The sequence below is a fragment of the Centroberyx affinis genome, unplaced genomic scaffold (assembly GCF_046629955.1).
Source record: "Centroberyx affinis isolate AG114_WGS23_722 - 3 ecotype Tasmania unplaced genomic scaffold, CSIRO-AGI_Caff_v1 ptg000399l_1, whole genome shotgun sequence".
Lineage (NCBI taxonomy): Eukaryota > Metazoa > Chordata > Actinopteri > Beryciformes > Berycidae > Centroberyx > Centroberyx affinis.
In genome coordinates, this window is record NW_027279067.1 from 277,735 (window position 1) to 304,512 (window position 26,778).

The window sequence follows — 26,778 nt, forward strand, 5'->3', positions numbered from 1 at the left end:
ACAAGGGATTGCTCCCTTGTCAATTCCGGTGATATAGGATTGTGCAATTGGCGTTACCAGATCATTATGAAAGATTAGCGAACCATAGTAATTGCTAGGTAATTTCATCACCTTTCCCATTTCCCAGTTGTAGGACAAAGTATCCAAATCAGTGCTAACGCTGCTCTCATGTAATGGGTCGTCCAGATTCTGAACCTGTCTTTGTATTTTTCAGAAAATTAAGACCAGGTTTTAATCAGTCTTTCTTGTTGGTGCTCCGAGGCTTCTATTGAAATACGACAGTTCATATTATTTTCCTAAAAGATTCCCCTGGGATCGTAAGTGCGAGGGAGACCAGTAAATTGGATGAATCCAATCATTCCCACTTGTTAAAAGCCAGATACATTATTTGCAGAACAATAAGTCATAATTTAGGAGGCCGGAGGTAGGCAAGGCTTTCATTTGATAAGAGGGTTCCTGTTTCTTTTCAAGGACTCTACCTCTTGCAATCTCTTTCCATTACAAAATTAATAACCCAAAGCAGGGAAAAACAGTGTCTCGGCAGGGGTGAAGGATGCATGAGCCCAGTCCTAAAGTGTCCAGAGTTCTCATGATCAATGGCAGTGTGCTCTTTTCAGTTAATCTGATCATTTGAATCATCTCTCCTCTTTCTGTCCTTCCTCACCACTATTGTTATCATCTTTGATCTCAAAAATCATGTTTTTGTGTTTCCCCTTTTAACAGTACACCAGCTGCTATTTTCCTCCCTTATCAGATAATAATCTCTTCAAAAATGTTTTTGCTTCCAGGCTAAGCTATGAGATAGCCCACCTTTTTCACAGTAGCCTATCTTTTTTGTAAGCAGTTTTCAATGACTCTTGCCTTGAGGGACTGTTTCCCTCTGATAAAGTGAAAAATGTGTGGATCAATAAGAGCATGGTCTGTTTTTTGTGACCTAAAGCTGATATTTCTGGTGTGTTTTTCCTCTCAGGTGCGTCTAGAGTGGCCCACAGACCTGGCAGTAAGTCCCATGGACAACTCCCTGTATGTCCTGGACAACAACGTGGTACTTCAGATTTCAGAAAACCACCAGGTCCGCATTGTAGCTGGCCGACCGATGCACTGCCAAGTGCCTGGCATTGACCACTTTCTAATGAGCAAAGTAGCCATCCATGCCACCCTGGAGTCAGCCAATGCCCTCGCTGTGTCCCACAATGGCATCTTGTATATCGCTGAGTCGGACGAAAAGAAAATAAACCGAGTACGACAGGTGTCCACCAATGGAGAGATCTCCCTGGTTGCAGGGGCACCTAGCGGCTGTGACTGCAAGAACGATGCCAACTGTGATTGTTACTCTGGAGACGAGGGCTATGCCAAGGATGCCAAGCTGAATGCGCCCTCTTCCCTGGCAGTGTCCCCAGATGGAGAGCTCTTTATTGCAGATCTGGGCAACATCCGTATCCGCTATGTGCGCAAAAACAAACCCTATCTGAATCCTCTCAGCATGTATGAGGTGTCCTCTCCCATTAATGATGAACTTTATCTGTTTGACTCCAATGGCAGCCACATTTACACCCAGAGTCTGACCACAGGAGACCACCTCTACAATCTGACCTACACAGGAGAAGGAGATCTGAGCAGCATCACTGATAAGAACAAAAACACAGTGACCATCAGACGGGACACTACAGGGATGCCTCTGTGGCTGATGGTCCCCGATGGACAGACATTCTGGTTCACTATCGGCACCAACAGTGCGCTCAAAACTATTGCTGCCCAGGGTCAAGAGCTAGCTGTAATGACCTACCATGGAAATTCAGGGCTTCTAGCAACTAAGACCAACGAAAATGGATGGACAACCTTCTATGAGTAAGTAATATTTTGCAAAACACCTGCTTCAAAATTATTTTGTCAGTCTAGAGTCTGCACCCCGGTTGATCTGATTATAGATTGTGTCTTTGCCCCAGAGAACAAAATATCATTTCTGAAATACTTGAACTGGAATCTCTGTATTTGCTGTAGTACGAAATGCTAAGATGCTTTAGTGAGTGAATGTTGAGGGCATTAGGAGAGTTGTAGAGCTCTCTGACATCTGAGTTTAGTATTTTGGCACATGAGCCACCTTCTTATGCCTGGATGTCTATGTCACTCAGAATACAAGACCTGTGGAAGTATGGGTGTAATCCTATTTGCTGTTATCATACCAAATAGGATTACTGGATGATATGTTACTCATCTACACCCGTGCTTGCAGTGACAGACTGCACACCATTGCTTGTTTGGAGTCATTTGGTACATGAACGACATATATCTATTGGCAAGCACATTTTACCCCTAGGACTACAGCGAGGCCTGGCAAAATAAGCATAATAGAATAGCCAGAGGTAGGAATTGATTGAGGCAAACTGCACAATGTGAGGGAACAATTGAAACACCCCCACACTCTGCAGCACTTGAGCCTAGGATTTCGAGTTTCTGTGACTTCTGTGGAGAAATTTGTCCCTTAGCTAATATACTGTACCAAGGGATACTGTGCTAACTGGATGTCTTTCCAAAAAGTGTGATTAAGCAGATTGGCTGGTCAGACATCTGTTACACCTCGCTGGAGGAGCATAACACTCTGACACATAATCAGACGCTCTGTTTAATCTGTGCAGACATTTATCACCTGTGTTTGATTTGGTTGTCATCTGAGACAGGTTATAGAAAAAAAAAAAAGATACAGTGAAAATGGCACTAATGCAGCCATGCATAGGGGTTTTTCAAGGTAGAGAGATTTGCCTACGGCTTCGACAAACCCAATGGGTGGTTGGAATTCTGAATTATTTCTGTTTGACTTTCTCTAAAATGGCTGGTGTTATTATCAGGTTGGAGCACACTTCTCCCTATTAGGCAAAAGAAAAGACACAGATAGTAGAGCGCCAGTGACACAAAGGGTTTTTGTAAGATGAAATGGGAACAATGGATGTTCAAGATGTCCTGAAATTTTTCTTATGTGTTTTACCAGTACTTCAGGGAAGAAGAAAATCAGTGTAGCATTTCTACTTTGTGTTTATTGCACAATATGGATTGCTCTGTAACTGTGGACCATCTCATAGAGTTGCTTGGTTCAACGCTGAAATGTAATTGTGTAGTTGAGGCATGTATAGGTTCTTTATTTCTATGTTTCGAATTTGATGTCTTTGTCCCGAGACAACAAAAAATAGAAAAAAATGGAAATGCAAAACTAGGCAGTGGAGCTATAACTTATTAATTTCTCCGTTTCTCCTTAAACGTGCACATTTGCATGCCCTCCGTCCTTTTTCAAAACATGTGATTTTGTAATTGCACAAAAAGTGTAGGATTATTTACCAGAAGAAAAAAAAATAAGATAAGAGATGGTTCCATTTCCTGTGTTTTTCTCAGCAATTAAGACTATGACTTCATATTTACCTGCGAGCAAGTCGGACCATCCATGTTTCATTTTAAACCCAATAAAGAGTCTTTGTTTTTCTTGAATAATTAGCTTTGAAGGTCATTTCACCACCTAAGGGTCAAAACCATAATTTGCTACCATCGGAAATGAAAAGGCACCTCGATTTATCTCTGCACACCAAAGTGGGCTGCTACACATTTTGCCCAAATTAATTAATGTGTACTAAGTCCTTTAGCCTATAGACTGAATATAATTTAGTAGAATGCAGAAACAAAACACAAAGGACTGAGTGGAGAACAAAAGACATCTGCTACACGGTCTTGCAGTTGTAACCCTTGGCAACCTCATCTGCTATGACATTTACTGTATACGCAGATGCTCTGCTGACCTCCTAATGCTTTTGTTGTAATGATAAGTGCCTATGCTTAAGGGTTACTATAAATCTATTAATTCATGTAATATTCTGAAGGATGCCTAATTGTTCTCTTAGCCTCTAATTAGCAGGGCAATAATGTTCCTATTTAGTAACAAAGCCTCTTTATCCATTGGGTTTCAAGTTAAATTAAGACATCAAAATATGACAGCCAAATCGAACAATTGTCAATGGAGTAGAAGCAATTTCGTGACCGTTGCCCTTATGTTACTTTCTCCACAATCATCAGTTGCATGCGTTCTGAAATCCTCAGGCAGTAAGGGGAAGTGAAAATATGAGAAAATGAATAATTTGGTGCAAGGCTGAGATTAGGCATGCTGGAGGGGACGCTGATGCGGAGTGGCCGGCCTATTGTTGGGCCCCAGCGTGAAAGGTCAGGGAGCTAGCATGTGACACGGAGGTGATGCGATCCAAATGGACTTGTGGCCATCCAGGGGGAAAGCACAAGTCCTCTCCTTCTGCTGAGCACCCTGCCCCTGCATGCCCTCTTGTCCAGAGAAAGCAAGCTAATAGGCAGCTGAGTTGAAGCAGACCAGAGCCATTAGAGCTCAGCGGTGGAGCCCGAGGAATGGCTCTAGCTCAAGGCCCTAATTGAGACGGAGAGAGTTTGGGTCAGTGATCAAGCTGGGGCATGTGGCATTGCTCTGGAATGAGATTTCTGTCTGGGGGACTGACTCCTTTGTTCAGAGGTGGAGGCAGGCAGGAACACTCTTTTTGCCCTGCGAGTAGAACAGTTAAAAGCGGTGTGGTGTATACTGTACGTTTAACATGCAACTTTCCACAGAACAGGTGAGAAAGTATTTCCACTGCAAAAAAAAAAAAAAAAAAAGTGTGCAGACTTGGAATATTTGATGAACACAGGGAGAATATATTGCTGATAAAATATGATAGAGAAGGATCAGAAGAAATCAAATGCTTTAGATATGAATTACTGTGCTATTTAGCATTTCCTGAAGTGGAGGACTTGGGCTGAAAAATATCTCTGAATCCCAGTCCGCAGTACAGTTCAGATCAGATAACATTTATCTCTGGGAGATGATTCCTCTCCCACTCTCCCTTTCCATATTGGATATTTGAGATGGCAGCGCTGAGGAAATATCCGTAAACCAGCGCCCGCCATCTCATTTATTAGAGGCTTTATTATGGCAGGCAGCAACATCGAAGAGGGCTTTCCAATCTGTATTCACAGCACAGATAAAAGTCTTCATTCTAAGTAATGTACCGTTCACTCACTTCTATTCTGGAACACTGGCAAGCTGAAAGATTTCAAATTGTTCCATGCCGATGTGCTCTCAGGGCGAAATGAGACAATCTGGCCACTCATGTTCCTGTATGTGATAAACTGACTGATTTGTAGGCTGGGGAGATGCTGCATCTCTCCAAGGAGTCTCACCTCAGTGCTCCTATTTCATAGACTGCATAATAAGATTAGGTGATATCACTAATCTTTTAAGCTAATAAGCAGTTTTCCAAATGTGAAAAGTTGTGTGCTTTCTCATCCTGTGCATGACAGTTTTTCCTTGTCAGTAGTTTTTGCTTTTTTTTTTTTTTTTTTTTATATCGCACACTCCCATCTCTTGAAGGTTACTTGCATATTAGTATGCATTTATACTTATGCTGCGTTCATGTCATATTGGAAGAAGTGGATAACATCTTGTTTCTATAACTTGGAAGCTTTCACGTGTTTAATTTGTACCGGCCACATCCAAAATCATTTTTATTTATGAATTTAAAATCAGCCATGAACAAACTGCAGAAGACATTGCTCACTTTTCAACAGTAGTTTAGTGTTAGTTTAGTATTAGTTTAGTATCGTATCAGTGTGAATATGACTGATCATTTAGATTTTTATTCGCTGCCATGTTTGCCACCTGTGTTAACACACTTCTGCAATTCAGTCAAAGTTAGAAGTGGGAGATATCTGAACCTAAAAAATATTCTCACATCCTACAAAAAATTCTCACATCCTACTTGTAATTAGTAAGGCTGACGCGAACGATTTTCACCAGTCAGCACCTCATATTTACATAAATCATACATGGCAGGAACATGCCATTACTTACATACTTACATGCACTTATTCATACGTGACCCTAATAGCATGCAGAATACTTTCACAAAATAAATTATCCCACATTTACGATTAGGATTACTTCCTTTTGATGCAACAAAACTATCAATGAGCACATGCCACAGCACTGTATCTGATTCTATTGTGGTTGCTGTTGATACTCAGCTTCATATGACACATGCCCCTCTTTACCAGCTGTGGCTCACACTCTTGTACTTGTTCTGCAGGTATGACAATTACGGCCGTTTGACCAACGTCACCTACCCCACGGGCCGAGTGAGCAGCTACCGCACCGACAGCGACAGCTCAGTCCGCATCCAGACAGAGGGCTCCAACAAAGAGGATATCACAGTCACCACCAACCTGTCAGCCTCTGGCACCTTCTACACACTCATGCAGGGTGAGTGTCTTATAGCTCACAACTGGAGCTGCTGATAATGGAGATACTCTGAGTCTGTGGAAGTGCCACGAGCCTCTGCTTTGTTTCAACAACCAAAGCTCTTTTTTGTGTATTTTTGATCAGGTGAATAGCCTAGAGAGCTTGTTCCTACACTATAGTTCGCTCACTTTACTTTTTCTTTTTTTTTTGGGTATGTAATATATGGCAGGGGTTCGCAAACATTTGCATGTCACAGATCCCCAAAACTACACACAGAAAAATAAAGGTGCATAGTGGAACCAAAAATGGTTCTTCTGTGTGACCATTTCAATATCCATATATGGTTGTTTGGGATATTAAAAGGTTCTTAATTCTTAATTATTAGATGGTGGGTGATGGCATAAATGTGGAAAATAATCAAACTCCTCCAGATTATATATTGCAAATAATTGCATAATTGCAAATGAGGCTATACAAGGCAGCTAAACAAAAACACAATGCAGGTGTCTAAGCAAAGGAGTGCAGAAATGGTTCTTTAAAGAGTCTTGGTCTGAACCCATATGGACAGATTTCTGTTGTTGTTGATTTAGTATTGAATTGGCTGTGCACTGTATATGGGGAGATAACAGTGGTGGGAGTTAAATCTATTATTAGAATAGTCATTCTTATACATTCTTTAATCTGGATAATTTCTAGTTAATTAAATTATAGTGAAATTAACCCATTCCTCAATTTCCTGGGGACCCCCTGGAACCCCCTGAACGACCTCTGGAGGGCCCCAGACCCCATTTATCACTGAAAAACACTGATCCACGACAGTGATTGAGGATGCAATGTCTCACTTGTGACTAATAACACATCTTACTCGCAGTAGCGTTTGTTGTTCCTCTGCGTGTTAATGTTTGTTTCAGACAATCCTGTGCAGCGTACCTCCCACTTACCAATATGAAAACACACATTGATTTTCTGTCTCAAAATCCAATTCATAAAACACAATGTCGGTGGCCCATAAGAGATCCCCCAGGTTTAGGAAATCCAATCAGAGAGGAGTAGGCAAAGGGCGGGCTGAGGTTGTAAGCTCGGTCCCGGTACACGTGATTTGTCTTGCGTACTTAGGCATTCTGATATCCTGTTTTGTGCCTGACCAACCGCTTTATTGATTACTGGCTGATAGCTTTGAACTCTCCAGCCCCACTTCAATTTCTAAAAGACTGTAAAGATTTTCCCCCTCCCTCACACTAACATTTGATTTGAGTGTGCCCTCCTTCCTGTCCCCATTGACTCCCTGTAAAGCCATGTCTGAAACAGAAGATGACAAGCTCTGGTCTCTTACTGTTGCTCGGTGGACTGGTCACCTCATGTTGTGACCTTGTCTTAGACATCTGCTCGTGAGAGGAACGGCGCCAGGAGCTCTGCTGTTAATTAATTCACCATTGTCTGCTTTGTAAGCTTGCAACTGGGCGATCACATAACACACGAACAGACCGACATTGCTGCGTTTCCCTCCTGGTCTCATCCGGTTGTGTGTTTGACCTTTTTGTGCGAGCTTCAACACAGCCACAGTGGTGTTAGTGGTGTTGTTGCCATTCTGTGAAGTCCATTACTGAACTCAAAAATAGATGCGAAATAAACTCAATGAGCGAGTAAAGCAGGGAAATGCTTTGCGTTATATTAAATCTCCCAGCCAAGGCCCTGTTAGTCAGCTGTACTGCTCCACTGTTTGGCTCTGTTTTGATTAGATTATGGCTCCAGTATTCAGGCACGCTGAAACGTCAGTGCGGGGCAGGTTCCTCCCCTGCTGAATTGTATGCATGCATTAGCGTGAACTCCCCAATTCAGCAGTATTTCCAGCTTCATCTGGCCTTGGAGCGCAGCCTGCTCTTGGCAGGGTCTGCCCCAGAGGCCTCTGGCCAACCCCTGAAGTGTCTGTATGATGGAGAGAGGTAAGGGCCAGTGCAAGGTCAGCCTGCCTCCTCTGCCCATTTCTCTCGTCTCAGCACCACAACACTTCCTCGGGCGCTCCTATCAAAAGAATAGGACGCAAAATGCTATCTACTCATATAACGTTTATTGTCGTTCTCCCTGCAAAATAAAGATGTGGAAACACAGTGTCACACCCACTTACACCTGACATGTCAGCACGAGGAAGTCACAAAGTGTGTGTTTTGATTGTTTTGGGGTTTTTTTCTGTTGAATGAAGTCAACTAATTAATGTGCTGTTTGACAAGCCATTAATTTTAAACCGTTCTTAATGAGAATAATATTCATCCTGGTCCCTGTCAGTGTGCTGACAGGAGGCGAGAAGGAGACATTCTCTGATGAATGTACAAGAGATGCTCAGTGGAAACATTAGCCACTGGTCTGGAGCACAGGCTGTCGTCACCTGGGGACAGTGACAGACAGGCCCAGATTTATCCCTTGTGAATGCATGTATGTGTGTGTGTGTGTGTGTGTGTGTGTGTGCGTGTGTGTTTCACCCTGTCTGCTCTGTGGCCACAGGCAAGCTAGCTGCTTTGATAGTTTTCATTCCCCCATATCCTCCAGGCTACTGCAACAGCTGTAAAACTTTACTTTACTGGCACTGTGAAACCTCTCACTATTGATCTTTGTTGTCATAGACCCAACATTATCGCAGTGTTTCAGTTAAATACTGCTGCTGAAGGCTTGCTTTTTGCTGAGCAGCCATTTTAGATCATATTATGTTTGTGTCTCACTGAGATGAATATTAGATTTAGTCCTCTTACATCAGCTACAAGAGGCTCTGATTGTTTTTTTCCCCTCAATCCTAATCATTTTCTCCAATGCCCCCTCTATGTCTCAGATCAAGTTCGGAACAGCTATTTCATTGGTCTGGATGGCTCTCTGCGGCTGGTGCTGGCCAATGGCATGGAGGTGTCCCTGCACACTGAGCCCCACCTGCTGGCCGGCACAGTTAACCCCACGGTCAGCAAGAGGAACGTCACGCTGGCCATCGACAACGGCCTCAACCTGGTGGAGTGGAGACAGAGGAAGGAGCAGGCGCGCGGCCAGGTCACTGTGTACGGACGCAGACTCCGGGTAAGGACGCCATGTTGCTGTGGAGTGGCTCACATGCTTACACACGCTTATAAAGGACCGCAATCACTGTTTAAGGAGGAAGGGAATGATGAAAATTTTCCTTTCCCTAAAAATGCCACTGAATTTCGGCTGCCTCCTTTTGATGACTGCACTCACTGTGCAATTGAGTCGTGACTGAGTTAAGTTTCTGCATCCCTTGGTGCGGCCTTTGAGGTGTAGGCTAACAGTGATAGCAAGCCTCTCTGCTGGAAGTCTAAGTGCAGTTACTGTGTGTGTTGGGTGTTTGACACAGTCCAGCAAGGATCTACCAAGGTTATTTGAGAAATGACTCCCCAGGCTCACAGAAACTTCCCAACCTCTCCCCTCTGCACCAATATGAAACCAAGGCTTTAAACCACCGGCTTATCAGCTTGGTGGGTGGAATAAAATCAGCTCAGACTCACACGAGCCCACACACACGTTTTGATTCATGTCTTCAGTAGAACAGGAAAGGTCTGGTGAAAAAAAGTAGTGTCGTGTTAAATTTCTGCAGCCCAGTCAAACCTTCAGAGAGGCAGTAACAGAACCAATCAATCCATGTGACCTAGTTGGTAAATGGCCTCAGTAAGCTAACCTTGCAATGATAATGCTGTTACACACAAAATAACACCAGGTCCCTTTTCATAATGGGATGAACGCACAATGTTTGACCATAACAAAGCGCCTAGAATGACCCACTGGAAAATTGCGCTGTTAACAGAGGGAGCACCGATAATTTATTCTGACTTGATTACCTCATTTTGTTTTGTTGTTCTTGCCTTTTGTAAGACAAACAACATCCTTGGTTAAGTCGTCTTCCACATGCTTTGGGAGGCGACATAGCTAATGGGGAGGTGCCACTTTGCCTGTCATTGGTTGTTCATTTAATGGCCCTGTCGTCCCTTTGGAAGTGAAAGCCTCTAATGTATGTTACAGACAATGGCCCCAGGGGTGAGATAGGAAATGGGAGCAGCCTAATGGCGAGAACAGAGGGATGAACAGAGCTGGAATCATTGAGCGACCTTGAGTGGCATGTCAAGTGATATTACGTGGGTGGCTGGGTGAGTGTGTGGCAGCGAGTGGGGGGAGAGACTGGGAAAAAGAAAAGGAGGATGCGTGAGAAAGAGAGCAAGAGAGGCAACTGTGTGGCTCTGCCTGCTTGGATTTTTGTTGTGTTGAGAATGAGCGAAGATGACGGAGGAAAGCGTTTGGGTTCTGGCTGTCTGTGTTTGAGTTTGTTTCTCTGGCTGTATTTGTTTCACTATGTGAATCCGTATGTGCGTGTGCTGTGTTGTGTTACCATATCCCAAAGCTAAACGGGTCAATGATGGACCTCGGTTTACCCCTACCACAGCGACACGTGCCACTTGGGCTTGCCTCTCCCAGCCAGCCGGAAAGCTCATGATTTATGCTGCCAGGGCACAGAAACTCTGTTTCTCTCCATGGAAACGGGGCCGCCTGTCAGCTTGAGTAGTTTGTAAATGTAATGGGAGAATCTTTCTGGCTGCCACTCTGCCAGAGCAAAGATCCTCCACCGCTTCAATCTGGAATGGAAGGCAAAGGCAAAGCTGTCTCCTTGTACACAGAGTGATATCACTATGTCAGTATTGTATTATCACCACTGTCTTATAATGCACGGCTGTTTGTTCAAAAGAGGGAACAATCAGAAACAGAAAAAAAAGATTACAGCTCTTATCTCACATGCTTTGATTGCAATATGTGAATAAACATAATTGATGTTATTGAAGAAAACAAACTGAGTAAATGTTGAATTAATGATGAGAACCATTTAACAGATCAGGCATTTTCACTTTTGAAATGACAGATCGAGATTGTCATTTGACATAAAAATCACTGTGTGATGAATTATCGCAGTAATTGAGCATCGTGGAAACAGAGGCATCATTTTATGTTTAGGAAGGTTTCAAATGGAACATGCTAGCTGTAGTGTACTGTAACTATCTCTCTTCTTACACATCTACTTTCTTTAAGATTTTCCTGTTAGAGGCAATGTCCAATTTAAAATAATTCCCCTTGAGTGGGTTTCCATTCTCATGGGATCCTGGGATCTCTGCTGTAAGAGGTTTTTTCCAGCCTGTTGGGTCTCTGGCAAACGAGATCCTGGTATGAGGAGCTTTCTCTCTCTTGCACCTTATTTTCTGTTGGAATCAGACTACAACAATCGTCTGGGCAGACTGCAGGCCTCTCCTACCTATGAAAGCCCAAAAGTCCCAAACACTGTGTCCAGTGTTTCAAGGAATGCCAGAGGAAGAGGCTCAGCCTTTGATGTCCAGTCACTTATCTTCTTAGTCTAACAAACGACTATCTAAAAGCTACACTAATTCCAATTTGTCTTTGCAGTTTGACACTTGTTATGATACTAAGCCTTTTGCAGAGACAGCCTTCTTTGTAAAAGAGAAACTAAGTAATGTGGGTGCCCCTGTTCTTCTCTCGACACCGGTGGACCCACACAGAGATCCACTGGAGGAGGGCCCCTTCTCGGTCTCAAATTGGGCTCAAATTGCTCGTGCAGCTCCAAACCTTCAGGGGATTGTGCTCTTCATGAATCTGTTGCTTTTAGTGTAAAGTAATCCTCTCAATTAGGTATCAGTGACATTAATTGCCTCTGGTGTAATTGTCCCTTCACAGATGAGAGACCCCAGCATGCTTTTCTCAATGTGCGATTGAAAGAGTGAGGCTTCTCAGCGGCCCCCTGCGACCCGCTCTCTGGCATGCAACTGGAAAGAAGCCAGGAGCAGCTTTCAGAGCTGTTTTAAGATGTTGTTAAGCCTTGCCAAGTGTTGTGCCAAGCCAAATGCCAGCATACCTTGAGAGAAACCATGTAGATTAATCAGAAACGACATGGAGGATGGAGGAGATGGGGAAGGCGAAGTTGTGTATGTGGGAGAGTGTGTGTGTGTGTGTGGTGTAGTTTTAATTAAAGTTTAAGACCTCTTTCACCAAATTTACCTAAATCTGCCAGATGGCGTTGGAAGTAGTGTTCATACAGATTTGCTACATAAGACCTTTTTCTCCTAAAGTTCAATTTGTTTTTTCCTCTGTTGCCTCTGCATACAGGCAGTGGCTGGTGATAGAGAAATGTGATGCTAGAGCTGTCGGTGGATCATTTGGGCTGCAGCACAGGAGCCGTCTCTCACACAAAGGCAGTGGCTTCCTCTCCGTGCTGACCTGGATGTGGCCTTAAGGATTACTCTCTTCAGAGGAGTGTCTTTCTGCTCTGATCACAGTGAGGCCTAAGGTCACTGGGTGCAGCCTTGTGCATTCAAATAGGGCAAAAAAATGTGAAGTGTCATTGAAACAATGTTCTGAGCCACACAGGAGTGGAATTGATTTTTTTCCACCTCTTTTCCAATTTACGGAAATGGCTAAATAAAATGAGAGTCATCTGTGCCTGGTAATTCTTTTCAGTAAGCACTGGAAATGAATTTAATGATCAATGCAGCTCTAATGTTTCTTGCATGAATAGGCATACTCCCACTAAGACTCTACTGCATTTTTACACAAACAAAGAAATATGGTAATTCTTATAATTGCATCACTTCAATGACTCCTGTACTCCTGAGATACAGCTCCTCTGTTGTAATTAAAAGCTATTAAAAGAAGAATATGAAATAATCGCTTTAAGATTACAGCCCTCCTCACAGGGTTCCAGCTCAAAAGAGCACCGCACAAAGTCCTCCCGATCACTGCGAACTTCCAAACATGTTTATTCCGTGTTCGTTGGTCACATTGGATGTTTTTAACTCCCTGCACCCTCTCCAACAGGTTCATAACAGGAACTTGCTGTCACTAGACTTCGATCGAATCACCAGAACGGAGAAGGTCTACGATGACCACAGGAAGTTCACGTTACGGATCCACTACGACCACGCTGGCCGCCCCACCCTGTGGGCGCCGAGCAGCCGCCTGAACGGAGTCAACGTCACCTACTCCTCCGGCGGGCATGTGGCGGGCATCCAGCGGGGCACCATGTCTGTGCGCATGGAGTATGACCAGAATGGCAGAATCTCCTCCCAGATATTTGCTGATGGAAAATCATGGAGCTACACTTACCTTGAGAAGGTAAGAACGATGGCTGCTGTAGTTGCTGATGTAATGCACTGGAAAAGTAATTGAAGACCTTGGGAGCAAGTTGTACAATTGAACCTTGGAGATGTGTTCATAGCCTTGAGGAAGAGATTTTAGACTTCAGTTCAAAGTTAACTTTTAATTCTCTAGTTTGTGCTGTATTATCAAGCTCTGTCACACAGACGTCTGCAGAAATGTAATAAAAGCCAGTCTGATGCACCCCACACACGTTATACATTGTTACCACAGTCTGACAGTGCGGTTCAACCCAAAATAGCTCTGATAAGAAGAACGGAGTGAAATGTCACTTTCTACTCACTAATTAAAGGCAAGATCTTTGGGGAGAATGTGAAGGGCTTCGATTCTCCAGCTTAGGCATTTAATATGAAAATGGCAGCCAGTCACCCTGTTAATAGTCTGTAGTGAGTTTTTCAACCACCCGTAAGTGCTGAGATGTTGGCAGCCTGTTGTGACAGCCTTAGAAATGATTTAAAGACATCATTTATTTGTCCAAGAAGGGCGCTCATGGAAACTGCCGTTTGCCGAGTTGTGAAAAATTCAGCTCCCTCATGCTGTTTGGATCAAAAGATCCCACAAACATGAAACAAGAAGCAGCCTGTTTATGAAATCATCTCGTAAGGACATCTTAATGTCAGAGGAATATCAACAACTCCACTTTCAAGATGTAAATTAGATTTGGTCTGATTCAGACATGCATGCCTAATATATTATTGCTTTTGACATTTTGCTTGTCCTTTTGTGGTACACCAGCCAAGTCTCTTGTACATTCCCAACCTACAAATTCAACCCCACTTACTGACTCAGTACATAGTATGTAGGTAACATAAGGAACTTGTTAAAAGCTACTTTGAATTATGTTTGAATTATGCAACTTTTCCTTTGTATAATTACATAGCAGTGTAATTACTGTTTGTAAAGACACAATTTTATAGCAATTATTTTAATGGCTCTTGTTTTATTTTATGGCAGTGGCACAGTGGTTTCTGTCATGAAAAAATAGCTAAGAAATAGATGAAAATAGCTGAGAGTGTTAAACTTCCTTATGTCTTAACTAAATATATTGTTACCACACAGAGATGCAAGACCTAATCAGTCTTATAAAAGAATAAGAAAGGAGTGCTTCTTGGATCTGAGGTAGCAGAGGACAGAAAAAACTGATGGTTGGCGGGTACAATACCTAAACAAATATACTAGGGATATTCCTTGCCAGTCACCTAAGGTACATAGGAGGAAATATGGCTTTATTTCCTCATATGTACCTTACGTGACTGGCAAGGAATATCCCTAGTATATCTTCCTAATAAATCTTATGTATCTGAAATAACTCTTTTCTATTCTGACTGCTTCCTCTTCTCTTCACAGTCCATGGTACTGCTGCTGTACAGCCAGAGGCAGTATATCTTTGAGTTTGACAAAAATGACCGCCTCTCCTCTGTGACCATGCCCAACGTGGCACGGCAGACCCTGGAGACCTCCCGCTCCATTGGCTACTACAGAAACACCTACCGGCCCCCTGAAGGTAACGCTTCAGTGCTCCAGGACTACAGCGAGGACGGCCAGTTGCTGCAGACCACCTACCTGGGCACGGGCCGCAGGGTCATCTACAAATACGGCAAGCTCGCCAAGCTGCTGGAGATTCTCTATGACACCACGCGCATCGGTTTCTCCTACGACGAGGTGGCCGGCATGCTGAAGACGGTCAACCTGCAGAGCGAGGGCTTCACCTGCACCATCCGCTACCGGCAGATCGGCCCGCTGATTGACAGGCAGATCTTCCGCTTCAGTGAAGAGGGCATGGTCAACGCCAGGTTCGACTACGTCTACGACAACAGCTTCCGGGTCACCAGCATGCAGGCGGTCATCAATGAGACGCCGCTGCCCATCGACCTGTATCGCTACGATGACGTGTCCGGCAAAACAGAGCAGTTTGGTAAATTTGGAGTAATCTATTACGACATAAATCAGATTATCACCACGGCAGTCATGACCCACACCAAACACTTTGACGCTTACGGTCGGGTGAAGGAGGTCCAATATGAGATCTTTCGCTCACTCATGTACTGGATGATGGTGCAGTATGACAACATGGGCCGTGTGGTGGCCAAGGAGCTGAAGGTCGGGCCCTACGCCAACACCACGCGCTACACCTACGAGTACGACGCTGACGGTCAGCTCCAGGTGGTCTCCATCAACGACAAGCCCCTGTGGAGGTACAGCTACGACCTGAACGGCAACCTGCACCTCCTCAGCCCCGGCAACAGCGCCCGCCTCACGCCGCTCCGCTACGACATCAGAGACTGCATCACTCGCCTGGGTGATGTCCAGTACAGGATGGACGAGGACGGTTTCCTCAAGCAGAGGGGGAACGACTACTTTGAGTACAACTCGGCCGGCCTTCTGGTCAAGGTGTACAACAAGGTGAGCGGCTGGAGCATCAGGTACCGCTACGACGGCCTGGGCAGGAGGGTGTCCAGCAGGAGCAGCATGGGCCACCACTTGCAGTTCTTCTACGCCGACTTGTCCAGCCCCACGCGGGTCACCCACATGTACAACCACTCCAGCTCCGAGATCACCTCGCTCTACTACGACCTGCAGGGACACCTGTTCGCCATGGAGCTGAGCAGCGGGGACGAGTTCTACGTGGCCTGCGATAACATCGGCACCCCGCTGGCCGTGTTCAGCGGCTCGGGCCTCATGATCAAGCAGATCCTCCACACGGCGTTCGGAGAGGTTTACCTGGACACCAACCCCAGCTTCCAGCTCATAGTGGGCTACCAGGGAGGCCTGTACGAGCCGCTCAGCAGACTGGTCCACATGGGCCGCCGAGACTATGACGTCCTAGCCGGCCGCTGGACCACGCCTGACCACGAGGTGTGGAACCGCCTCAACAGCAACCGCATCGTGCCCTTCAACTTGTACATGTTCAAGAATAACAACCCTCTGAGCAACAACAAGGAGATAAAGTGCTACATGACTGGTAGGTTTGCTAACCAAACCCATGTTTTATAGAGGTCTGCTGCCTGTGGCTGTTTTTTCTCTTTTTTTTTAGTTTGAACAGCTGCAAATGAAACATGCTCCAACAAACAGGCAGCCTCAAAATAACCAAAATAATTATTTGAATTGTTTACTGACTATAAGAAAATGCTGTATATTCACAGAAGTCTGGGTATAAGGAGCTATATAGGAATAGCACTGTTGACAGATGTCAAGGGGGTCCCAGAAGAACAATCAATAATGCATATTACTGCTTTTGTGGTGCTAAAATTTCACTGTCATGTGGAGGGGGAGGAAAGGGCCCAGGGCAGTTTTTCCAGACAAGCTCCCATATCTAACTCATTCCTATGTTATACTGCTATGGCTTGCAGTGCAGTGAACAACACTGAAATAATCATTTTAGTTTTTTTCAGTCAAATTTGCTGCATTTTTATACAAAACAACAAACCGCAAACGGAAGTGTAGCTCCTGCCAACATTAAATTGAAAGCCGGTGTGCAAGGGAGGTTTTTAAAGAGCTTCCTCACTGGGATATTGAAGTTGTTTTTCAGGCTCTCCAGACTGCTCTGTTTTGTACCTGGGTGTGTATGTGTGTGTACGTGTACGTGTGTGTGTGTGTGTGTGTGTGTGGGTGCATGCACGCGCGCATGTGTCCAATGGCTATCGTTTTGAAAGTGCTCAAAGGGAACAATGGTGTACAGCAAAGCCCCCTCTGTTGTTGAACACTCAGGTCCCTTCCCAGAAATATCACATCATTCTGTGTTGCTTTGTGGTAGGGAGGAGGTAAATGGCAGTGAAAGCACCCCAGTGGAGAAGGAAAGCACAATGGATCCACAGAAACCCCAGCCAGGGCCTGTTGTATCAACCCCTTTGGCTGGAAGGAAAACAACATTGTTAAGGATACTCTGTGGTTAAACCAATCAGCTGCCATGAGATTTCAGTCATGAATAAGCAAATTGTTTAATACACTTTTCATTTTTGCATTAAATTTACTAGATAATATTTATTCTGGCTATGAAATAATACACTTTCTCCTTTTCTCCTTCATTCATTTACCTGTAGACAGCACTGAAATGATAAAGAGTCACTTTTTGTCCAGGTGAACTCGAGGCTTGCACCTCTCTATGTTCAACAAAACCATTTAGCTGCCAGCCAAACAGAAAGACGTTCAGCTTCACAGTCCACCATTAGGGGCCTGACTGGCATTTGAATGCTAAGCAGACTGTTAGATATACTGGAGTGGGTCTGCCTCAATTGTGATTGATGGCGCTGACATTTCCATTCCTTTCACTAAATTACCAGGGTCCTTTCATTGTCCTCAAACAAATTCTTATTTAAAAAAGCTTTGTCAGGTGCCACAATGTGGCAATGCCAAGCTGTGACAAACTTGCCCCCTAAGTGTCACCGCAATGATTCTGCTGTCCATAACAAATACATCGGACGGGGCAAGAAACAAATGGCTCAGATTTAACGGGCTGTGCTTCCAGTCGTGTCTGTAGCCTTCTCTATGATATCCAAAATTAGTGACAACTCATCACAAGGGATGACAGCGGGATATGTTTTACCACATCTTCCTGACTGCATGGATTGAATCCCACCACACCTCACTTTTAAACCTAATACTGAAGAATCCACTGACTCTCCTGTAAAATCACATGTACTGTATGTGAAGACTAAGCTGGGCTGAGAAGACAAAAAATGAAAGTGTATATAATAATTAGCACAGCAGCCACTCTCAGATGTCACTTGAGTTTCTGGGAACCAGCTGTGTGTCATTAGTGCAGCACCTGTAGGAGTGGATATGAATCATTGCCACCATCTCAAGTGTTAATCATAGCTTGTCCACTTTCAGAAACAAATCAAGTGTTCAAACAGAGTGAAGTATTTCAAGGAGACAGCCACTTGACCACGCAATGTCAAGCTGTTAAAAATTCATCATTCTTACTGTGCCGTGGGGGTTCTCTTGAGCCAGAAGTGATTATGTCCATTTAGATAATAGTATATGCAGGAGCTAATTTGCTGTTTCTCTATGTGTGTGTTTGATGTTATCCGTCCTCCACAGACGTGAATAGCTGGCTGGTGACCTTCGGCTTCCAGCTGTACAACGTCATTCCCGGCTATCGCAAACCAAACACAGACGCCATGGAGCCGTCCTACGAGCTCGTTCGCACCCAGATCAAGACGCAGGAGTGGGATAGCACCAAGGTACGCCAGTCACTCTCACCTCTCCCGCCTTTCACCTGACCACAGATCATCCTCTTCCACCCTTGCTCCTCTCCTTTCCAACATCATTAGCAAATAGACATGCTCTGTGTAGCCAGACTCCCGTAGGAGCCGCCAGCTATCAGGCCAAACCACGGCCCAGTGAGCCAGGTCTCTGCTCCTGGCCCTCATCTTGGGGAATGGGGTCAGGCTAAACAGCTCTTGTAATTGTCCTGCCATTAGGGAAATTCACTCTCCATTCCCTCTACCACTGCCCATTGATTTCATCTCAGTCTTACACCCTTAGCCAGAGTCTGAGAAGTAGCAGACATGCTCTGATTCCCGCGTTTATCAGCCCTTTTAAGTCGCCTCCAACTCACCTGAATTATTGAAGAGGCTGCTGTTGTTGTCTTGGGTTTGGTTACAGCAAGACTAGACAATGCCACCCATCAGGAGGCCAGTGGCAGGCCAGGCCAGAGTCGTGTTGAGCGACACTCGGGCTGTTACCTTAACACGATGGGCTTTAATGGCTAATAAAAGAGGTGTCCTCTCCCATTTGGAAGCCTAAAAGCCCCTGGAATGATACAATACAATGTTATCCAAAGCTCTGACTTTCAAACTAACCAACCGTCTTAAAGGGCAGAATAAGTGATGTGAAGAACTATTCTACTGACTGTGTGTGACTGTATGACTGTTGGAGTTTCCTTTTTGATACATGCAACTAAAAGCAGTTAAACTAGCATTTAAAATTAGAAAACCAGGCATGTCGAGTGCATGAGTTTGTGAATTATGTCTCCTCTTTATTTTCATAAATCCTATTTTCTCCAATTGTTTCTGTCCAAAACATAGACGTATATTTCATTCCATTGTTGCAAAGGTGTAGCCCATACTATGGGTTTTAAAGGCATGCTGGGTGTTTGTTGGCTCTGACAATAAAAAACGGCCAAGTAATGAAACATGACAACATGTATGTATTCACCTGCTCTCATATACGCTTCATATGCATAAGAGTCATGAAAGGAAGTGTTACTTGAGGCACTGCAGCACGCCACGGTCAATTACACAGGAAATGAAACACTTTAGAATCTGAAGATGGTATTTTGTCTCTCCTGTAAACTACAGGTCATATATGAAGCGCTAAACCATAATAGTAGAAATCCCAGTTAGGTCCTCGACTAGCATGCTAACATGCTTTGGGAGGGTTCCTGTCTAAAACCCCCGGGGGCGACTCGTGCATGCAGCTTGTGCCTCCCACTCCATAGGGAATCTCTGAACTCACCCCAGGTGCAATCTACAAAGGAGCCGCAAAAGAGGAAGAATCTAATTCAATTCAAAGACGTTCCTACTATTTCCATTTCAAATATTTGAGAGCAGATATGATGGAATAGGGTAGTAGATTAGATGGAATAAATGCAACTCTCCCACCAGGCGTACAATTGCAAAACCGACAGAATCAGTTGATAAGCCGGGCAGAGGCTTCGACTCTTTACCTGCTGGCTTGTCATCTCAGACCTAGCAATTCATCAACACTTTTGAATGCCAGAAAACCGTTTATCAACAGCCACTTTTAGCCTTTTTTCAAAATTACTTAATGAGTGTAATTGGGGGGCAAATTGCTGCCGGTGTGGTGTTTCACTGCGGGGTCAAATACTGGCTTTTAAAGTACCAGTCCTTAACCCCAATTTAAAAAAACAGGGTAACCCCACCACAACAAGTCAAAATATCTGGTTGGTTAGGTTTTTCACTATCAAATTGTTGGAAACTTTAATATGTCAAAGTTAAATATGAGTTGTATTTTGAAGCTATAGTGACTTTGTTTATATTTTCTTTGCCTGGAAGCACTGGATAAAAGTAGGCCCATTTGAGTAATGATAGCATTGAAAGCTAATTTTCCATCTACAAACCATCCTTTCAAGTATATATTCAAGAATACCCATGATAGGGCATAACTGCTCTAAAAATCCTGTATTGAGGCTTAAAATAGATATGCTAGCCTAGATTTTGAGGTTTTACCCATGTTTGTCAGGGAGCTATTTCCTTTTCCACACCTCTGGAGTATTTACTGCAGGTGATATGTAAGGAAATGTTTGAGATAATTAGTTTTTACCCTGTGTGCAAGGCATGATATTCTTATCTAGGACCATGGTTTCTGAACTGACGCATGACTAAGAATTGCAGCTTCAAAAATGGTGCTTTGGGCTGGTTAATGCTATGTTGGTCCTAACTGCAGATGGCCAAAGCAGCCTAATTAAATGTAGGGTTCTTTGAAGCATAAATATAGCCTTTAAACTACACACGGTATATCCTGTAGACTTGGCTTTTTATGTAGATATATATATATATATATCGTGTATATATATATATAAATATATATATACAGGAGGAAAGCACGCCTGCCTTTCCATCTCCTTTCATTTAGGCCCCTATTTCACCATGCTGCTGAAGCCGCATACAGATTGAAAAATGCTGTGAGGGGCCAGACAGATGAGGTTTGCGCTGTACAAGGCTTGATCTCTGATTCTGAGCTGTGCTGTGGGCTGATTGCACCCCACGCTATGTGAATGATGCCTCTCTGGGAGTGTCCCGGGAGGGTGTTTCAGTAAAGCGGAGGACATTCCCCCCCCCCCCCCCCCCCCCCCCCCCCCCACATTTCCCCCGCCGCCCCTGGGACAGCTGACCGGGTCATCGCGTTGGCACGGTAAACAAACATGCAGTGGCATGGTGTGAAGTGTCCCCCAGGCCATCGCTCCCGCTGGGCCCAGCAGCACAGTTGAACACCCACCACACCCCCCACACCTCCCCGCCGCTGCCAGCAGGGACGCGGGATCCGATGCCGTGTCACACGGAAGACAGGCTGGACGGGGTAGATAGGCTGGTCACAGCAGCCTGTTTTCCTTGTCCATCCCCACCCATAGCCCCAGCCTCTAGCCACCCACTGATGGAGGCGCAGAGAGACAGAATTAGAAACTGTCAGTAGGATGTTGGTCGTGATTGGTTGACAAAGAGTCCTCGGGACGCTCTCAGCCCCTTATCTTGGGCGATGGCAGGAAGGCACAGCGTTCGAGAGCCTTTTTGTTGCTGCTCAGATCTGTTTGGGCGACTGTCTCACTGTGTGTTGGCCAGCTCCCATCTCATATCACTATCCTCCTTTTAATGTCTCTGTTTTTTTTCCCTCCTGAGGAGTATCTCTGTCAAGTAATATTAGGACACAGTATTAATTTTGGCCCAAGGGAATGTGGTATCTATACAAAGCGTTGGTGCTTTAAGGAATGAGATATATACAGTACATACCGACTGAGTCCTGTTTCATATTTGGCACAGCGTGGCTGTCAGAAGATAGCAATTTCACCCTTTTTCAAAATATCATGCCTGTCATAAATGATCAGAGAGATTTGCATTTGCTGACAAACACCTCTGCCCAGCCATACCTTGACTGCGTGATACATTCACAGCTTCAAAGAATCACGGATTTGTTATTTGCCATTTATAGTAATTGTGGGGGAAATATGTCAGTATTTCTATATGTAATGTATTGAAGATATTTAACCGAACAACAAGTATGTATATGTGATAGCTTAAGGTTTATTTCTCCGTCTTGTGTTAAAAATTTTTGTCGTTGTTAATAGTATAATGAGCTTAATAATGATGCTTAAATGAAGCCATTGGAGATTTTACCCCAGACCATTCCTGTTGAAAACAGATCTCCAGGAAATAATTTACAGTATGATACAACTTTCTTGAAACTAGTTTTTTAAGAACATCTGTTTTCAGCATTAGCAGCTTGTAGGCTTTTGTTTATTTGCCAGCATATGTTAGACCCACATCATATGATTATTTTTTTTTGCTTGTTTTTGTTAAAAAGTCATGATTTCCATCACGTTGATGCAAAATTAACATTTTAGAAACCATCACAAAAAATTGACGAATCATCCTCATTCAGTCATACATGAAAAAGAATGGCTTATGCTCCGTAGTCAGAGCATTGAATATGAAATGTTTGAAGTGTTAATGAAGCAATATGATTCTCAGTTTTGAGAAAGGCAGCATCTGAAAATAGACAGTGCCGCTGAGTTTCCTCATGCAGACTATGTCATCAGGATATGAAACTCACACCAGAGAGGACGCCAAACAGAGGTGTGAGGCATAGGAAAGTCTTGGTAGATACTTGATAGAACATCTTTGAAAAAGCAATTCAGTGATATCGTATCATTTCTTTTCTTGCTCAGAGAACAAACAGAAAAGATATTTCATTATGTATGTAGGCGCTGTGGGGGCTGTGTGACTAACAAGAATTGTCCTTGTTTTGCAGTCTGTGCTGGGTGTGCAGTGTGAAGTTCAGAGGCAGCTGAAGGCCTTTGTGAAGCTGGAACGTTTTGGACAGATCTACAGAGCCAAAAGTGCTGGCTGTCCTCAGACTGAGGACAAGAAGCTCTTTGCTTCCGGAGGCTCCATCTTCGGGAAGGGGGTGAAATTCGCTATCCGAGACGGCCGCATCAGCACTGACATCATCAGCTTGGCCAACGAGGATGGCCGGCGCATGGCTGCAGTCCTCAACGATGCTTTCTACCTTGAAGACCTGCACTTCACTATCGCCGGGATGGACACCCACTACTTCGTCAAGCTGGGCTCAGTGGAGGGAGACCTGGCCCTCATCGGCATGACCGTGGGCCGGCGTACGCTAGAGACAGGCGTCAACGTGACAGTGTCTCAGGTCAACACTGTTCTCAACGGCAGGACTAGGCGTATTACTGACATCCAGCTACAGTACGGCGCACTGTGTCTGAATACGCGTTACGGCAGCAGTGTGGATGAGGAGAAAGCTCGAGTGCTGGAGCTGGCCCGGCAGAGAGCCGTGGCCCAGGCTTGGGCCCGGGAGCGCCAGAGACTGAGGGACGGGGAGGAGGGCTCGCGAACCTGGACCGAGGGAGAGAAGCAGCAGCTCCTGGGCTCGGGGAAGGCGCAGGGCTACGACGGCTACTATGTGGTCTCGGTCGACCAGTACCCCGAGCTGGCAGACAGTGTGAACAACGTTCACTTCATGAGACAGAGCGAAATGGGCCGAAGGTGACATGAACACGAGGCTCTGGAGTGACAGACTCACACATAGGACATGGGACTTCTTGCCAAAGACAGTTGCGTACATGACCACTTTTTTTGTTTCTTCGACTGTGCTCAACTTGGTTTTTAATATACTGTAAAAAAAAAAAACATGGTTGCAATCAGATGCACTGTATTAATAGAAGAGTGCCCTTCTCCTTTTGAAGATTCTTTAACAGTCTTTGCCCTCCAAGTGCGGCTGCTAGAGGATGAAAATTTGCGATGTCTGTGACTTATTTTTGTGACTCCATTTCCTCGTCCCTGTTGGTGATTCTGTTCAAAGGAATCCAAGAGGAGTATTGGTAATGCATTATGTTCACTGGCTCACTCTGCTGCCAGACTAGCAGATTGTTATTCACAAGCTTGCTCCATTCTGCCTTTTCTGCGCCTCAGCCAAGGAGATTCCTTCTCTTTTAATCGCTTCTTTTTTATACTTGAAAACCTCATAGCCCCAGTCATCCATAAATAATGAGAGAATTTTCTGTTGGCGGTAGACCCCTTCATCAAAACCCCCAGCTGAACTTGTCAAAGCACCTTCATTTGTGTGATGTCTTGTATTTTTTTAAGAGGAGGCTTGATACTCATCTGTGGTCTTAGCTTGGAAGGCTCCAGTGCACCCTGACTGTGCATGTCGATGGCCTTCTGTATGAACTACAAATTAACTAAATTGCTTGATCAAGCTGAAATCGTATGGTAAAGCCAACAAAGGGATAAGAGGTCACTTTTTTATTTTGTGTGTATTTGTTATTTTTGACTGGAATTCGTTTGCGAAGAAGAAAAAGAAAACATAACATTAATTGCTCTCTGCTCCTCTTTATTTGACTGTGGTCAAACAAACTCGATTATGAGAATAGTGAAGAGCCAACCCTGTAAGAAAATACTGTGGAATTAATGTCTGTATTAAACAACAAAAGGTATTTTATGGGAATGGTTTTGAATTACCTTTAGTTTTGTTTTATAAATAGCTATATGAAATAACAGTATAACAAATGTGAATTAAAAAAAATGTGAACTATTGTCCCTTTTATCGTTAATTGTTGTACTTGAACAATACTTAAGGGTGTTTCAACACATGGAATAAACTATGAAAGGTGGTTTAGTTAAATCAATTATTGTGTTTTTCATTAGACCGACTACATTCTACTGATCTACGGCAGTCTCAATTGCATATGAATGGCAGTGTTTATTTTATCAATGTACTTTTCTCAGTATTCCTCACCACAATTTACAATCAAACAATGCTTGGGATGAAAAAACATGTTAAAAGTGAGAATACAAAGATGGTTGAAAAAAGGATCCATCTGGTCACTGGAACATACACTACATTAACATGCTGGTTGCTGAGATGGATGGGCTTAGCATTGTATTGTGGGCGAGTTGAAAAAAACGAATTGCCTTTGCCCTAAGGGCTGCCCGGGGTTCAGCATCTAAAGTGCTCTCATTCTCCAGAATAAGGCTCCACTTGGTCCCATGGCTGGCAGAAATGCATTAGACCTGCAGGTGTGCTAGTTCCAGTTTACAGACTAAAGGTCGTACATACACGGCAACCTTGGAAATAACCCTTGTGGACATAATTACTGTTGGTGCATTCAGATATTCCAGCTCCCATACGTCCATGTCCTCCTTAACGGAGACTTCAAAGGACACTTTACTTCAGCTCGTATGAAAATGTCATTATCTGGAAAAACACAACTCGAAAAAAGGAGTCGTAACCATTTTGGAAGAGGTTTCATTGGTTTGACTTCTGATACTTTTTAAACTATGCCAAGCCACTGCACACTCTTGACTTTCTTATCAACATTTTTCCATCAAACACGTGAACTTGTGTGTGTGTGTGTATGGGGTGGGGGTGGGGGGGGGGGGGGAGTGGGAGCATGATTGAGTCTCTCAATCTGTACAAAGGTTAAGCATAACAGTACACAGTTATTTTTCTGCTGTTGGTTGATACGGTGACATGTTTCCAAAAAATATGGATGTTCAACATAATATGAATGAAGGATATTTGCATTGTGGAATATTGCACTGAGAACTGTTGCGTCATAAGACTGTATCTTTTTCTAAAGTTTTGGACTCATTTTGAGTTTTGGTTTGTTCTCAACACTGTGTTTTTAGCGCTTCTCTTTGACCATGTAAATATGAAGACATCAAAATAAGCTGTAAATAAAATGCAAATGTAGATACCTCTTAGAGCTACATCAGTGACCCTGTGTAGTCTTTAGGTAGAAAAAAAATAAAGGGAATATTTTGTGTTTACTTTTTATGTGTTTTGTTGAATATAGAATGTGCTCATCATCACACCTACATCATTTTCTGCAGTTGAGATATGAATAATCCACTCATATATACTCTTATATTCCTATTCTTCAGCATCACACTTGATTGCTTAGAAACTACAATCATGTTTTATTGTTTATGTACATCACCTGTTTATTCTACATACTTTAATTTCCACCCTACAATAGCCTACATTTCATAGGACTTTTATGGGGGTAACTTTATGCAATGTGATAATGTAATAATGCACCATGTGCCATTATACAGAATATATCACCTCCTCACATGGAATGAACTTAAAATATGGACTATTAATAAATGCTTCTTTACAGTGAATGTATTTAACTGCCAAAAGATAAATAAGCCTCAAGTGATGCTGTGCAAGACTTTATTAATTGACCTGTCAAAGTTGAGGACAAAACCTTTGATGATCCAAAAGGCACCAGGAGACCAGTGTTTTTAAACTTGATAACTTTGTTGGAACAAGCAGAGCTCGGGGGCTAATCCTGTTAGCAGGCAGGGAGGCTTGGGAGTTAGCTGCCAGTGTGTGGTGGCGGCATGGGAGCCTGGGACATTTACACTCACTGCAGGCAGAGCCGAGCGCGGCACCCAGGCGAAAGCGTGATGGCCTGTTTTACTTAAGTAGGCAGCACTCTGTCGCTTGTTTTTCCACATTGCATTAATTTGCGCTGCTGATTTCTCTGTGTGACTGACAAGCATCATCGGAAGCGATCGCACCCCGCTGTTTGC

At 43.9% G+C, this 26,778-nt stretch overlaps 1 protein-coding gene across 8 annotated transcripts in view; it reads left to right on the plus strand.

Moving 5' to 3' along the window:
- tenm4 (teneurin transmembrane protein 4) overlaps window positions 1-23,725 on the plus strand; it is a 113,317-nt gene extending 89,592 nt beyond the window's left edge. For all 8 annotated transcript variants that reach the window (XM_071516335.1, XM_071516336.1, XM_071516337.1 and 5 more), the window contains 7 exons: window positions 971-1,848; window positions 6,126-6,298; window positions 9,099-9,334; window positions 13,139-13,435; window positions 14,825-16,439; window positions 18,518-18,660; window positions 22,967-23,725. In XM_071516335.1, coding sequence (XP_071372436.1) covers window positions 971-1,848; window positions 6,126-6,298; window positions 9,099-9,334; window positions 13,139-13,435; window positions 14,825-16,439; window positions 18,518-18,660; window positions 22,967-23,725 — 4,101 coding nt within the window. The remainder of the gene's footprint in view (window positions 1-970; window positions 1,849-6,125; window positions 6,299-9,098; window positions 9,335-13,138; window positions 13,436-14,824; window positions 16,440-18,517; window positions 18,661-22,966) is intronic.
- Window positions 23,726-26,778: the final 3,053 nt, after the last annotated feature.